Genomic DNA, 16,237 nt, shown 5'->3' on the forward strand with positions numbered 1-16,237 from the left:
GGAAGGCTGGGCTGACCCATCATGGGGGTGCCCCGACCCAGCGAAGCCTGGACAGGCTCTGGGAGACGGCGCAAAGCACGCATGGAATTCCAGGTGTCAGACAGGCACCCACCCTCTTCCCCTGGAGGCGGAGTCCAGGCCAGTACAACCCAATGGAAATAGCGCGCCAACAATACACAGGATCTAAAAATTTCCAGCAGCTACATTACAAAAGTTCAAACAGGTGATAATAATTTCAATAATATATTTTCTTTAACTCAATATATTCAAAATACCATCACTTCAACATGCAAGCCGTATGCAAGTTTTAGCAAGACGCTGCCCGTTCTTCCTTTCACACGGACGCTCTGGCATCACGGGCATTTCACCCGAAAGCCGCTCACGACTCAGACTGGCCACCGCCCTGGGCAGAGTGGTCCTGGCGGCTTCCAGGTGGCGCCCACCCCACGGCCCCACGTGGGTGGCACTAGGTGGGCACATTGGCACCGGCACTCCCCTGGTCCCACCTCTGGTCAGCAGAGGAGAGAGGGGCAGCTCCCGGCCCCCAGGTCACACCCAGAATTTGCACAAGGTCAAGGACGACTTATTCAATTGAAACGACCCAAGACAATAGTTGTGTTAAAAATGGAGCCCCTCTGTAAGAATGGTGGGGCAGGAAGGCCCCCCGGGGACGACGTGGTGAGGACATCAGGGGCCCCCAGGACAGCCTCCATCTGGGGCTACACCTTCCAGAAACTGCACCTGGGCTTCTCTGTGCCCCCATGACACACCCACCTGCACCAGAGCGTTAGTGGGCAGGGTACACTGAAGACCTCATGGGTGTGAGGACCTCAGCTCGCTCCAGGAACGGCACCCTCTTCTCTTGCCCCCATCGCCTGCCGAGCCTCTAAAATGGACCAGTCACCCCAGGGAGCTGAGGCTCAGGACTGGAGGCTGGGCAGGGGGTGGTACAGACTCGATGTCCACAGACCGGGTCCCATGGCCCCCCAGGCTGAGCAGGGGCCTCTCCAACCGCAGCCTCAGAGCCCCGTCTCCTCATCCATAAATGGGCACCTGAGCCCAGGGGTGACTGTGAGGGTCACAGTCAGTGGCTGAGCAATCCCATCAGCGGTCACAATGCTTCACTGAGTTAACATTAATCGCACAGCTCATCACTGTAATGGCTCCTTGTGTGGGCGATGTCCCTGCCCACTCTCTCCATGCCCAGAAGCCAGACCAGCACACCCTGCCCTCTGAGGCTCCCCACCCGGCATGTGAGCAAGTCAATTGCAGCCGAGCTTTCTAGAACTTCTCTTCTAGACCTAGAAAGCTGGAAGAGATGTGGGACTGACTCCACGTGGGGGGGCCACCAGCAGGGTCCCTGCACCAGGAAGTGCTTACAGCCCAGAGAGGAGGAAGGTGTGCAGGTCACTCAACTGCTTCAGGAGGGATACCCCCCCCACAGTTAGTGTTAGTTTTTGTCCCCCCAGAGCTGTGACTTGGGGCCTGGGGGGGGGGGCTTTGCCAGGACCGAGGAGGCTGCTTCTCTGGTAGGACTGGTAATCAAGATTCATTTTCTGACAAACCTCCTGAAAAAGTCCTTCACAGAGTTTACGACATTTAAATCACTTGAATTTGCAAGTCCAATGCTGACATGAATATTCATGTGCGTGCTACTCAGCGGGGGTTCTTTCTGTGGCTCCCAGGACCCAGACCGTCAGACTGAGGTGCCAGGCCTCTCTGCAGTGATGTCACAATTCTGACCAATGCACATGGTAGCTTCTCACTGAACCTTCTGGAACCTGAAAACTGCCATCTGCCAGAGGCCCTTCACCCAGATGCCAGCCAGGGCCACCCTACTGTGACCTCAACAGGCCAGGACAGAGACTGAGGAAGGGCAGGAGAGGAGCTCGCTCAGGGAACACAGGGTGGACGTGGGGAGGAGGGAGCGGGCCACTCACACCTTCCCTTTGATTGGCCTGCTTGTTTTAACCCCAGGTGGCTGTGTGGGCTCAGGCACAGCCCCAGGGCTCCCTTATCTGGCTCTGGGATGTCCCCTGGGAGGGGGATGAGGCTGTGGGTTCTCTGAGGACACACCACACCCACAAACCACACTCAGCACAATGGGGAGCAGCAGGGGTCCTCCCACCCTTGTCTGTGAGTGCTGGGCAGTCTGAGGGAGAAACGCCTAACTTTCTGCCACAGCTGCATGGCCTGGCCAGCCCCCAGCTGACCCTCAGCTGACCCGTCCTGTGATGGGCCCCATGGCAGCCCCACTCTGCCACTTAACCGGCCACCTTTATGAGCTGGAGTTGGGTGGGGAGGAGACCCCAAGAGCCACCAAAACCGCTCAGCTTCCCATGTGCACGAGCACGTGTGGCCCATCTCGGACCCCATGAGTGCAAGCAGCCACAGGACACCCCACTCCAGCCCCGTCACGTGGGACTGGCCCGCGTTCAGTCTCTGGTCAGACTGGGGTCAGTCACCAGGTTCCAAGGAGACGCCCCCCGAGGCCTCGGCCAGGTGCCCCCATAGGACAGAACTGAATCAGGAGTGGACTCCATGCGGACCATGTCCTCCTGTGACACGGGGACCTGGCCACCAAGAGGCCCCATCCCGTGCCGGGTCAAAGTGCCAAAGGCTTTCTGAGGAAGACGCTCTTGTGTCCCTCCGTCCGTGACAGCTGACAGTTCAGCTCCCTCTGCCATTCCTCAGCCCCATTCGTGTCTCTGCTCAGGGATCGCCAAGGTGCCAGGCTGCCGTCTGATCCGGGAAGCGCTTGTCCCTCTGCCCATGCGTGCTCAAGATGCAGCTGACACACCAGCCCCAGGCCCGGCCACTTGCTCCTGATTCCCCAAAGCCCATGGTGCCAGGTGCAATGGCACCTGGGAGAATCCCCAGGCCCCGGAGTGGGGTGAGGAGGAGGGGAGGTCTGTACGTGACGAGGGCACTCCCACTGGTGAGTAGCAGGCCACACTCAGCACCCATGTGTCCTCCAACCGGCCTGTGGGAAACAGGACTTAGGAGCAGGCCCTGCGGGCAGCCCTGGGTCAGGACCCCTGGGGCAGAGGCATGTGGGCCCAGCACATCACACCTGCTCAGGAAGTCCCCCCGTCCCAACCTCCTGTTTAACAGCGGACGACCGCGTCTTGTCCCCTAGGGTGACGATCCAGGGACCAGGCCTTGTCCCTCTGGGACAGTGTGGCCACTGCAGTGAGGGGTGGGCCGGCAGCCGCACTGTTTCCCAAGCCTGCCCCATCTATGGCCACCTGGAGGGCTTGTTCAGTTGAAACTGGAAACAGGAAATCAAAAGAGAAAACCAACGAAACCAAAAGCAGGTTCTTTCAAAAGATCAATAAAATCTACACATCTCTAGCCAGGCTAATCACGAAAAGAGAGAGAAGACACAAACGACCGCGTCCCCCGGAAATAAGCCCTCGCCGGACCATCAGTCCTAATGCGTATTTGGAGCAAAAATTAATATAAGACCTGGTCTTATTTTACTATAATATAATACCGGGTCTTTGTAATATCATATCATATCATACTGGGTCTTATACTAATTTTTGCTCCAAAAAGACGCATTAGAGCCAATTGTCCGGCTAGGGCTTATTTTCGGGGGAACAGATTAGTAACATTGGAAATGAAAGAGGGGCCATCATGACAGGTCCTGTGGACATTAAAAGGGCAATGAAAGAACAACTGTATGCCCGCAAATTTGATAACCAAGTTGAAATGGACCAGTTCCTTGAAAAACACACGCCAAAACTCACACAACTAGAAATGTATAATCTGAATATGCCTGTATCTAATAAAGCGATTGACTCCACAATGAATAACCTGACTGGCTACCCCACTGCTGCAGGAAGCCACTGTCCCCCTCCCGCCCCGGCCCCGGGCCTCCTGCCAGGGCTCCTCCTGGGGCTGCAGACACAGCACAGAACGCCACTGGGTCAGAGTGGGGCCAAGGAGGGGCGGTGAGTGGACGTCTGGGCACAACTGCATCTCGGTGTTGACTCCTGGCCAGCCACGAGCCACCCAGGTGTGGACGGACAGAGGCCGATTCATCTCTCCTAGGCTCCTGCAACCCGCTTTCTCTGTTGTTGAAAGGGACGGGGTGGGGACAGCAGACGGCTTTGGGGTCCCTCTCTGACTCAGCATCTCCGGAATAAAAGCCACCAAGACCGTTTCCTGCCTGAGGCGCCTCCACCCGGAGCCCAGGGCGGATGGTGGCTGCGTTAGGGCCATCCCAAGGGTCCTGGAGAGCACGTGGCTGGTGTGTCCAAGAGGGCCTGCTGGACACCCCTCCATGTGTAACGCGGAGCAGGTGTGACCCACAGAAGCAACTGCCTTACAATCTGCTCGGCAGTGAAGCACAGCCTCTCAGGTCAGCTCACCATTCACAGATATTCTTTCCTTTCTCTTTCTAAGCAAGACCACACACAGAAACACACTTGCACCATGCACACGTTACCTTCTGCAGGACACTTGTCCAGCCCGAGTGCAAATGGGGTTCTGGGGCGGGCGGGTGGTTAAAGCCACAAACGGCTTCAATTTTTACTGAAATGGACAGAGCTTTGCAGAGGGGATGTTGAGAAAGGAACTCTCTGCCATTTTTAGAAACCAAGCAGTAAAAACCCATGAGAGGGAGGGCGGTGCTGGAGACAGGCGCTCTGTGCACTCATGGCGGCCGCCCATTCTCCACCCCCAGGTGAGTGTGCCCACCCCTGCCAGGCACACAGGACATAGCTGCTCTGTCTCGTGGCCCATTTTGCTGGCCCTCACCCTTAACCAGACCTGGCCGGTCTGAGAGGACATCTCTTCTCTAAGCCCCGGGAAGGCTCCAGTGCCGTGGAAGTAACTCAGGGTGGCTTCTTGGGCACCCACGCCCACCTGCCTTCGGGCAGCGCCTCTCAGCTCCACACTGGCCCTCAGCAGCCTCCTGCAGACTGAGGTCCAGCCCCGGACTGCAGGGCACAGGCTGAGCAGGACATTACCCGCCCTGGGCTGTTTGCATGGATTCCCAAGGCCAGGGGCCATTTGCCATAAAAGCTTTCAGAGCCGAGACTACAACTGGTCCAGGGTCCACTACTTCCGGCCCGAGGCTCTCGCTCCAGCCACCCTGGACACATGTTCTGTGACATCCACGTCCAGCTACCCGGTCTGTGCTGCCCGCCGGGGGGTTAGAGCCACGGCCCAGTGGCCATCTCAGGGACACTCAGCAGAGCCACTTCTGTGCACGCCACCAGCCTCGCAGAGCACAGAAGTTGGCTCCAGACTCGCCTGCTGGATGGGCTCTGTCTCCAAGGGAAGACGCGGTTCAAGGCGCTGACAGCCTTGTTTATTTTCAATGGCAGAGACAAGCTGTTCACGCCACGTTGCACTCCAGCACTTGGACCACCTGATCCCCGGCAAACTCTGTGCTGGGCGTTGCAGGATCCTGTCTCCCCACCTCCCCTGCTGCTCCCCCTGCATGGAGATGGGGGTGGGGGCTGTGCCGAGCTGGCTGGGGAGAGCGCAGGGTCACTGCAAAGAGCCCACCACACACACTGGCTGCCCACAGTGACAATCTGGGGCCGCGGGGTGCAGGCAGAGGCCCTGTACCTGACTGGGCATTGGTGTGACTGAGCCGGTTTCACAGAGGGAACGTTTCCTGCTCAGATGAGATGGTCTCTGGGACTCCAGAAGCACCTGGAGCCTGTAGGCTCAGCGATCACAGGTGCGGCTCAGCCCTCCCCTTCTTGCAGGTTCTCTTGCCAGCACCACAGCCACCCCCAGCCCATCAGCATAGCCAGTTCCCCGTCCAGACGCAGAGGGCGAATGCAGGCACGGCCACGGGGCTTACAAGCAGCCCCACTCTGCACCGTGTGACATTCCAGTGCCGGCAAAGACTCGTGGGTTGTGAGCAGCTCCTCGCACCTGCAGCCACTGGCAGCCTTGAGGGCTGAGCAGGTGTCCTGGTTTTGTGCCTCAGGTGTCTGCTGTATGTGGACAGCAGCACAGCTTGACCGCAGACGAGCAGTGATGAGGACAGCCGTCCGTGTCTGTGAAGCACTGGCCTGTGCACCAGCCTGTTCAGAGCGTTCGGGTCCCCGGGACCCGCCTGTAAGGCGAGGGGTCCCAAGGGGCCTGTTTTCTGGCACTGCTCGTTTCCTGGGCTCACTCGTTCACGGCAGCCGTCTCTCCAGGGCAGGAGAAACGACAGCGAGTTTAATTTATTGGCAGTGGCAGCGGAAGTTCCCAGACAGCTGTGGCCCCGGCTGCCGGTTACTGGAAACTGGAGCCTCCCTGGAGCTCTGTCTGTGTCTGATTCCTGGCACGTTGGTGCTCGGGTTTAACTGTGACTCCCTCACTGCGTGACCCCAGAACGCCATTTCAGGGAGCATATGGGGAGGGGGAGAGTTGATCCATCTATTTTCTGAATTTGTTTAAAAAATCAGGGGAGGATTCCACTGAAACTCAGCAAGGCTTGGAATCGTTTTGGCTCTAAATGATTGAACGCCAACCGCACACACTCCCTCGCGGGCTGGGGGCACGTTGCCAGTGATTGCAGCTCCTGGGCTGCTGACCTGGCGAGTCTGGTGGGGGTGGGATGTGGCAGGTCCCAGGCCAGAGGCCCTGAGGCCTGTCAGGTGTCAGGTGAAGCCCTGGGGCTGGGACACGGCGAAGATCTCGAGCACTTTGGGACCACTGGGGCCAGGCGGTGGGTGGAGAGGGATTTCAGGGCTCCGGGCAGAGCTGCCTGGCGCCCTCCGGTGCTGAGGCCAGGGGGCTCCAGCACAGGCACCCCACGGTGGGCTGAGCACGCGGGCAATCCTTGGCCTGGCTTTGCTGCCCGGCACCCTCTCAGTTGGAAAGAAGTGTTTGTGGATGCAATTAAGGATCTCACGATGAGATCATCCTGGATTGGGGCGGGGGGGAGTGTGGGGGGGTAAATCCAAAGTCTGGTGTCCCTGGAAGAGACAGAAGAGGAGGGACTCAGACACAGAGAGGAAGACCACGTGAAGATGTAGGCAGAGGTTGGAGTGACGCAGCCACAAGCCCAGGGACGCCTGGGGCCCCCAGCAGCTGGAGGGGGCAGGAAGGAGCCTCCCCGGAGCCTCTGAGGGGAGCGCAGCCCTGCGAAGCCTTTATTGTGAACTTCTGGTGTTCAGATTTGTGCAGGAATAGATTTCTGTTGTTTGGAGCAGCCGGTGTGGCCCTTTGTTCTGGTGGCCCCAGGACACTTGTATATCCACCGGCTCGGGAGACCTGCAGCCTTTCTGTGGCCGTCATGACAGGCAGAAGCACAAAAGGTGTTTCAGGTCCCAGCGTTTTCAAAACGTGAGCACTCGCCCTGGTGTTTTAAACAGAAGCTTTCTGAGTGTCTTCTCGGAAAGAGATCTTCTCGAGATCACAGATCTCATACCAATGCAGGTATTTTTAATACATTAGATGGGCGTCTTTAAACAAGCTGTGTAATCATCGCGTCTGGTCTGCAGGCGAGTTTGAGGGGCGGGGGTGGGGGGACAACGACTAGAGCCTCTGCTCACAGGTTCTCCTTTCCTGCCTCTTGCCCTGGACACTGGTGCCTGTGCTCCTGAGCTGCTGCCATGGGGAGACGGACAGGCCACCTGGAGGCCACCAGAGAACGTTCGTCAGAAGTCCAAGGGCTTCTCCGTGGCTTGGCCCTGCCTCCCCCAGGTGCATCGCTGAAGGGGGAGTAAAGGGACAATGTCACGGGGCTCCCCAGAATGCGGACAATCCAGAGGGAGGTCTCCAGGCTGTGTGTCCAACAGGGTCCCAGGGCTGAAAGACCCTGCCCCCACTTGGTGCTCCCTCCATGGAAGGGTTCTCAGGAGCGGCCGGGGGCCACAGGAACGGCAGGTGAGCCCAGGTCCAGGGTCAGGGCCAATGTGACTGCTACTCCCTCACGCCGGGGAATAAATCGTGACCCTCGACAGCCGCTTCCGACTATGCACATCCTGCTGGGCAAAGGGCCAGAGCACACTGACTTACACCGAGCACAACCTTGATTTTGGCTCCAGACCAGCATGTGCTGGATGGTTTGACCCATGGGGCTCCCAAATGACATAACCCCAATGCCTTTTCACTCCCTCCTGACCGTCAGGAGCTGGAGGCTTTGCGGTCCTGCCAAACAACTGGGAAATTCTGCTCCGGATAACAGCACCCCGTGCCTGCTGTGAGCAGTTACAATCGAATAATTCCTAAACTGGGAGTATTCCCACACAGCCCCGAAACCCAGGAGGCTGGATGTGGAGTGTTTTTTAAATAGAAGAACCATTCAGGAGTTATAAGATCACAAAACTCTGAAGAATGCTCTTAACCTTTAAATATGTCAAGGGAGAGTTATTGAAATTTACAATAAGTTCACCTTTTAACAGACAATGAGCTAAAAATGTTTAAGTACAAATAATGTTGCTCTTCTTCATAACCCTCTGTTACATTTACTCAAACACAATGGCTACCTTCAACTTTGTTTCTGGGATAACTACGTTTCTTGTTATGTTTTCTTTTTCAACATTGTTTTAACAATTCCTTTGAGCCAAAGTCTTCTATCATAAACTGCCTCAGATAGTTTTGAAAGTAAGCAGTGTTTTAACTCCACGGAAGACTTCCCCTGGGGGTACTGGACTAGCTCTTCTGTCAGGAACAACCATAAAATTGTACAGAGTGTAGCAGGTGATTATTTATAGACACTGGACAAGCCGCAGTGCAAGACTGTGGTCCCTGAGAGCAGGGAAAACTCACGAGGTGAGCCCCACTTCTCTTCTTGGGGACATTTTCCTGATGGTGATGGTAAGAGCTGGGGTCTGGGCAGAGCGTGGCTATTCCAGCTGAGGAGGTAGAAACCAGAGACTGGGGCTGCAGAAGTGGCTTGAATCTGCAGAGTAAGGCACTGAAGACGGAGACCTGCATGGTGGGGGGTCTTCAGAAGCGTGCGAGGGGCTCTCCTATGGGTTCTGGGCTGGCAGGGGTGTGTGCACAGACCGAACCCTTGAAAGGCTTATGGGAGGGTGGCTGGCAGCCAGGCAGAGCTGGAGGGGAGAGGCCTCCTTCACATTGAGGACCCCACCGAGAGGCCAGCAAGCCCACACCGTAGGATGAGGACCATGCCCTGGGGGAAGCTTACTCTGGACTCGCCCTAAGTAAGCCCAAGACAAACTGACGAAACCTGCCGAGGAGACTGAGTGTGGATTTGAGTCCTCCCAAGTGACAGGGGCCGGGCTTTCCACAGAGCTGCACTAATGAGGCAGAAAGGCGAGTGTGCACAAGTTCAGGTCTGCAGCTGCTGAAACAAGAATCAGCCCTCTTTGAAGGAAGGTAAGCAGAATCCACAGTTGCTTCAACATGTCACTTACGATGTCCAGCATAAAGAACAGATTACTAGATGCAAAGCAATAGGAAAATGGGACCCCTTGATAAGAAAGAAAGCAGTCAGTGAAGAGACGTCTGCGTGAACAGTGAGAAGTGGGAAGCGTCGGGTGTGACCAAGAACTGCACGAGCTCTCACAGGACTTCGATAACTTAAGGATGCAAGCTATTACAAGAACAAACACAAAGGGGCATGTCCAAAAAAGTGAACTGAGGACATAGAACGACTACAGCAGCTCCCCCCTGCCTCCCCTCTGTGAGGATGGAAAGCCCTAGGGACGGATGGTGGTGCGGGTCACACTTAAAGACAGTTAACATGGTAAATTTCATGTTACCATATTTTGCCACAATAGAAGAAAGAAAGGTAGAGACTCCTTTCCCCCTCCTAACACAAACCACTAGGTACCGGGGGGAAAGTTTGGCTCCATTTTCCCTGGTGGAGAGAACGAGCCCCGCCCCAGGTGTGCACAGGTCTGACGTCCCCTCACAGGCCCCACCCGGCCTGGGCTTCCCGAGCCGGCCACAAGCCATCAGCCCGAGTCCTATCCCAGAGCTGAGACTGAGCTCTGTGATGAGAACAGCTCTGGGCTGCTGTCCCCGAGCTCATGAGCGTCTCCTGGGAATGAACCCCACATGGGGTCGCTGGGCCACTCACTGCCCAGGGCGCCACCCGAGCCTAGGACAGGGCGAGCTCTTCCCTAACTCCAGCGCAGTCCTCAAAACCCAGAAACCAAACTTAACTCTGATCCAGCAGCATCGTCTCACCGTGGACCGCGTCCGAGTTCAGTGACGGTGGTCCCTTCTGCCCCAGGGACCAATCGTGAGCAGGCACTGTGAGCAGTGGCCGCGCCCCCTGGTCTCCTTCAGTAAAGCCTGTCTCGGCCCCTCCTGGCCTGGGCACGTGGTGAGTGCAGGCCAGCTGATTTTGGAACGTCCCTCAACTAGGGGACTAAGGGATGGGATGGACGGTCCACATTCTGGGCGGGTTGCTGTGCTCTCAGTGCCTGGAGTGATGGCACCGGTTTGGGGGTGTTCACTTTGGTGTCACCACATAGTCCCAATATCATATTACTTCTGTGGGGACCCTGTGACTCGTCAAACTTCACCCATGAAGGACAGCATCACCGAGGCTGGGGGCTACGATCATTGAGCCCCTGGTTCATGGGCAGGTGAAGGCTGAGAATGAATGCGTGAACGGGGAGGACGGCTCTGGCCACAGCAAGTGGCACAGAAACACTGAGAAAAAGATCGATGGCCTGATTTCATGGGAACCAATTTTCTCCCACTTTGTGGAGACAGGTCGTGGCTGCCTGTGTCTCTGTGGGATCACATCAGCCTTGACAGCCTGGTGCTCACAACGCCGCCTTGGGCTGACATGCCCATGGACGGTGAGCAGGTGGGCACGGGACACGTACTCCTCCACACGCTGCGGCTGCCCCGGGGAGGGGGCACCCCCACCCCGCTGGCCCCCCGCAGCCAGGAGCGCTTCTGTTTGCAGTAAACATGAAAGAGGTTTTCTGCGAAAGCAAACGATGAGGCAGGGAGCCCCCAGGAGAGACCTGCTGTGAGACCCCCGGTAAATGGCAATAACAACTGATGACACAAAGAGTCCTCAGCCGGGGTCTCATGGGCTCCCGCTGTGTCAGGGTGGGGCAGGCAGCAAGTCTGGGGCTGAGTCCTGGGGGGGACTGAGGGGGGCGTCCTGGGATGAAAGGAGCCTGGACGAGCCCTTGGCCGAGTCTGTTCTGAGGGGACCCTAACTCTCCCCAGGCCTCTTTCTCTGCGGGTCTCAGCTCCCTGCTGCACACAGTGCTCAGTGGACAGTCACACACACACAGGCCCTGCCCCACCTGAAGCCAGCGACACCCAGCCTGGGACAGCAGGACCTGCCTCACGCCCGAGGTCAGAACAGGGGCTCGGCCTGAACTGCAGGAGACCAAGCACGGCTCAATGTCAGCCCACGCAGGTGGGTCACGTGTGGCCAGCTGCCGCCTCAGTGAGCCCCTGAGTGACGGTGGAGGCGCCCTGCTTTTCCGGGGGTTCCCGACAGTGTCTTCCTCTCCTGAAGTCGTCCCTGCGGCCGACTCTCCCTTTGGGAGGACTGGGGTTAGAGGAGAGACCGGCCCGAGGTCTGGGACATTGCTGGCCTAGAGACGACCCTGCCCTCCCCAGAGCTCTGCTCAGCCTGTTGTTGGCCCCCCCAGCCCCCACCAGTATACATAGTGAGTGTTCAAAGTTGCTCAGAAATCTCATCACCAAACCACCTCATTTCTAAACATGAACGAACTGTCTGCAAGTGCCCAGAACGGGCTCTCACACATGTGGAAGCTGGGAGAGGGCCTGTGGTGGAAAGGGGCCATTTTGATTGGCCAACACCTCCAAACGCGGCGGACAAGACAGAGACACACGGATGCAGGCTTCTAGCCCCTCTCTGGCCAGATGTCACTTTAAAAACAGTGGACATTTGCCCAGACCTGCCAAGTTGCCAAGAAGCCTGAGGGGGGAGCATAACCCCTGGGGAAATGTCTCCTGCGATGGCAGCTGGCCGAGCAGAAGAGAGAGAGGAAGGCGGCGGGCCAAGGCCAAGTCCCCGTAAGGAACAGTGCTGTGTGGGACCCCAGGAGCCCCTGGGAGCTGTCAGCATCACACAGACGAGCGTCTCTTATAATCAGCCCATCACTCGCTCCCAAGCACAGAGACGAGGCCTGTACAGAAAGATGGAAGCTCCGTTCTCTGAGGGCATCGGGCAGCCTGCAAGTATGTGGCAAACACAGGTGCCGAGGTTGGACCAGCCCGCAGTCCACACTCAAGAGACCATCGCTGAGTGGACGGACGGCTGGGACCGCCCCAGGCTGTGGGTGCCACAGCCTCCAGCATGAGGACTCAGAGGACGGCTCTTTGGGAGGTGGAGGTATGAGGATCACATGTCCATTCCGTGGGACCAACCGGGGGCCACGGGAGTGAGAGAGGGCGCTTTGGGGAGGCGAGGCCGCGCTCCCCCTGCTCCGTCGTTTCTGCTGATCGCAAACCCAGACGGCTTCTGGCCACGCCCTCGGGGGCCTGAGTGGAGGCGTCTCCTGTGTGGGCTGCAACTTGCAGACCCGAATCTGCCACGTCATAGCTTTGAAGGCAGGTGACATGGCTGCTGCCTCCCAACTCCCCAACGTGGGCCAGGAGAGGCCCCTGGGCAGAGCTGGTCTAAGGCAATTGGGGAAGAAGAGGCAGCAGAAAGTTGATTCCCGCTGTTCGCGGGAATCTGTCTGCCTCTGGCTCCGGGAAGATGGCCGCGGTGGCAGCCATGCCTGCGACTTATCTCCCCGCTACATGCGGCTGCTCGGAAAGGGGTGGCTCTTCGCGCAGGGGCACCTGTAGCCACAGTGCTCAGTGCAGGGGAGGGGGGCCCGCAGCTTAATTCTGCCCACGTGGCCACAGCCCAGGGATGGACGTGCTGACCCACACTCTGCGGACTCCCTGCCCTGCACACCGTCCCACTGCGCTTCTGACGCAGCCATAGGGGGCGGTTCTGCTGGGAGGCTGCCCTGGCTCGGCAGTGAGGGGGCAGCCAGACAGGGACAGCAGCTGCTCTGGCCCCTCCTCCCACCTCCCAGGCCCTCTGTCCCTGGCTTCCCTATGCCGCCCTGCCCTGCCATGGCTACCCACGTCCCAGGGCCACGACGCCATTCAAAGTGGCACTTCTACATACATTATATAAGACTAACCACCAGGCTATACAACTGAAACTAATATAAAATAACACTGAATGTCAATTGTAACTGAAAAAGAAATAATTTAAATAACAATAATGACAAAAGTGACATTTCTGTCAGAACTCCCCCTGTGGATGGCCCTGTCTGGTGGCCCCTGCCTGACAAGCCTTCTGCCCAGGGCCGGATTCTCCACCCAGCCAGGCTGCTTCCTCCAAACCAACTCCCAGGGTGGGCTCCCACCTGGGCTCTCCTGGTGCTTCACTCAGACCCGCAGAGGCAGCTGGCCACTCGGCCCGTCGTCCACCACACACAGGCTCACAGCTGCCACCACGCCCAACGCCACAGGGCCTTGCAGCAGAAACAACATTGTCACCACCAACAATGACAGTGCCACCGAGCTCTCCTCGGCACCAGGAACCAGGCCAGCGCTCCCCACAGCTCTCTCTGGAAGCTTCTATCTGCTGAGGTCGGGGCTATGATAGCCCCATGTCACAGATGGGGAAACCAAGTCTGAGGCAAGCATCAGACTCAGCTCCATCTGCCAAGTGTGGGCGGGGGCAGGGCAGCCAGGACGCACTGGGGAGCAGTCTGGGGGCACCTGCTGCAGTCTTGTGGGGACACCTAGTCTTGTGGGGACACAATGCTTTCTGAAAAGCTGATGAAAGGGACTCTTTCTAGGAAGAGGCCGGTACCAGCACGCAGGTTACCTGATATCTCAGGGAATCTGGACACAGCTGAGGCCCATCCATGGCCCCCCAGGGAGGTCATGATCTGATGTTCCCCCCCATTGATAGAATGAGGGGACGAGATATGGGGGCTGAGACCTGGCAAGCACGGAGTGAAAGGTGGGAAGAAGGGGGGTCAGGCTGCTCCCGAAGCCCCATCCCGTCCCCCCATCCTCTTCCCAGCTTCCCAGGAGTAAAATTTCTTGTTGGCGTTTCTCCTGCTCCCTGTATCCTGAGGTTACACAGATGGGGAACTACTTTTGGGGTGAAGGAGACAGACTTGCTGGGGCTTTCCTGAGGGTGTGCCTGCCAGCCTGGCCCCCAGGTGAGACCCCCGTTTTCTGCAGCCCTCTCCCCGGCTGCAGCTGCTCACCTGGATGACGATCTTGATGCTGGAAGTGCCCACGACGGGTGTGCACACCAGGCCGCCGGGATGCTGGCCGTCGGCGCTGCGGTTCTGCTGGCCCATGGTGAACAGCATGGGCACTGCCAGCAGGCCGGCGGCGAGCCAAATGGCGCCGATGAACTTCTTGGTGCGGCTGCGAGACATGAGGGTCTTGGCCTTGAAGGGGTGGCAGATGGCCAGGTAGCGCTCCACGCTCAGGCTGGCCACGTTGAGGGCTGTTGCGTAGGTGCAGGCGTCCCGGAGGAAGTAGTAGCCACGGCAGGCGGCGTCGCCGAAGGCCCAGGGGTGATGGACCCATATGAAGTTGTACAGCTCCACCGGCATGGCGAGCAGCAGGATGAGCAGGTCGGACAGCGCCAGGCTGCCCAGGTGGTAGTGCACCGTGCTCTGCAGCTGCTGCAGCGACTTCTTGCGCGCCAGCGTGAACGCCGTCACCGCGTTGCCCACCGTGCCCACCACGAACAGCGCCAGGTACAGGGCTGTCACCAGCGCCTTGGAGTAGATGTCCGTGTTCACGTCCAGGTCACTGCTGGGCGCAGTGGAGATGGGCTCGGATGCGTTGCCTGAGCCATTGCGGAAGCCCGGGGCCAGGAGAGCTGCCTCCAGCCCTGAAGGAGGCAGCGGGACGGCGGGGGCGCCCTGGGGGGCGCGCGCTGAGCTATTGAGGCTCATGGTGGGCGCGCCTGTGCCGGTCCGCGGTCTGTCCAGCGCCTCCGAGGCAGGAAGCCGGGTAGAAGGAACCCGAGGGGAGGGGCGCCAGGTGCCGGCCCAGACCGCGCCACCCCGGAGCGCTCCGCGCGTGTGCTCGCCTGCGGCTCGCGGTTCCCTCCTGCTCCGGACTCGGGGCTCCAGGCTCCGCGATGGCCCCGGCTTCCTCGGATCTCCGCACCTCGTGGTTCCTGGCCCCTCCGGCCGGCTGCGGCTACCGGACCAGCCCGTGGCGCCAGCGGAGCGCACGCACAGCTGCCCGGCGCGCTCACTCTCACCCTCGCGCTCTCCGCGCACTCCCGCCCGGCACACCTCCCCCCACGCCCGCGCCCTCCGGGGCTCCGCGCCTCTGCTGAGCTGGCGGCGGGCGTGCCCAGCCGTGGGGGGCGCTGGAGGGGGCAGGAGGCGGCCCCAGCCATTGTCCCCGCCCCGCCCGGGTGCAGGGCTGGCGGTCGCCCCCGCATGCTCCGAGGCAACCCGGGCTGGGGTGAGCGCCCCGGGAAGCCCGAGTTCCAGCAGGTGCGCCCCGGGTATTGGCGCTTTCCAGGCATCCTTCCCCAGGCAGCACGCCCTCCTTTCCTTGTTTTCTCTACTTTCCCGCCCCCAGGAACGGAGCTGCCTCCCCTCCCCCTCTGCTACACCAGCTCGCTCAGCGGGGGAGAGGGGGCAATGCGGGACTTCCCGCTGGGATGGCTGAGCCGCCCCTCCTGGGGTGCCCACGTGGTGCCAGAAGCTGGGCCCCCAGGAGCTCTAGCACAGGTGGGTGAAGTGAACGAGGGGGCAGAAAGCAGGGAACAAAGCAGCCCCTCTCTGTGAAGGCTGGGTACCTGCACCCAGCACCCTGGGGTGGACTTGTGCTGCTGTGGGTGCAACTGGGAAGCCTGGATTTGGTCATCAGGAGTCACCCTCAGAGCCAGTGCCAGCAAGGTTTGGGAGGGCCAGCCTGGAGTCACACCTCAGGGCCTGGACCTGGCTGTCTGCACCTGCTGTGCTGGGAATTAGACAGCGGGGGACTGAGAGGGGCCGGAAGAGGGTGAGGCTGAAGACCTGCCCAGCCCAGGGCCCAGCCCACCCAACGGGGGAGAAGTTTAGGCTCAGGAGCTGCTGGCCAGCATGGGTCCATATTTATTCTTCTGTTGTCAGCTTTCTTTGGGCTTGCCTGTTCCACCAAAACTTCATGGTCACCAGGGAGTCCTACCATGTGAAATTTCATGCTTAAAAATTTAGCCTTGAAAGCAAACACTAGCGCCTCTCTGCTGGAAACCAGCACAGCGGGCTCTGGGCAACTCGTGACTTACGCTAGGCACTGCTCCTCAGCAGCTGGGTGTGCGCTCGCT

At 59.0% G+C, this 16,237-nt stretch overlaps 1 protein-coding gene across 1 annotated transcript in view; it reads right to left on the minus strand.

Annotated features, from left to right (window-relative positions):
- The window catches only part of NTSR1 (neurotensin receptor 1), a 30,122-nt gene extending 14,821 nt beyond the window's left edge, over window positions 1–15,301 (minus strand). The window contains exon 1 of the mRNA XM_081033793.1: window positions 14,160–15,301. Coding sequence (XP_080889919.1) covers window positions 14,160–14,864 — 705 coding nt within the window. The 5' untranslated portion in view covers window positions 14,865–15,301. The remainder of the gene's footprint in view (window positions 1–14,159) is intronic.
- Window positions 15,302–16,237: the final 936 nt, after the last annotated feature.

Source organism: Rhinolophus hipposideros, assembly GCF_964194185.1.
Source record: "Rhinolophus hipposideros genome assembly, chromosome: 22".
In the NCBI taxonomy this organism is placed as follows: Eukaryota; Metazoa; Chordata; class Mammalia; order Chiroptera; family Rhinolophidae; genus Rhinolophus; species Rhinolophus hipposideros.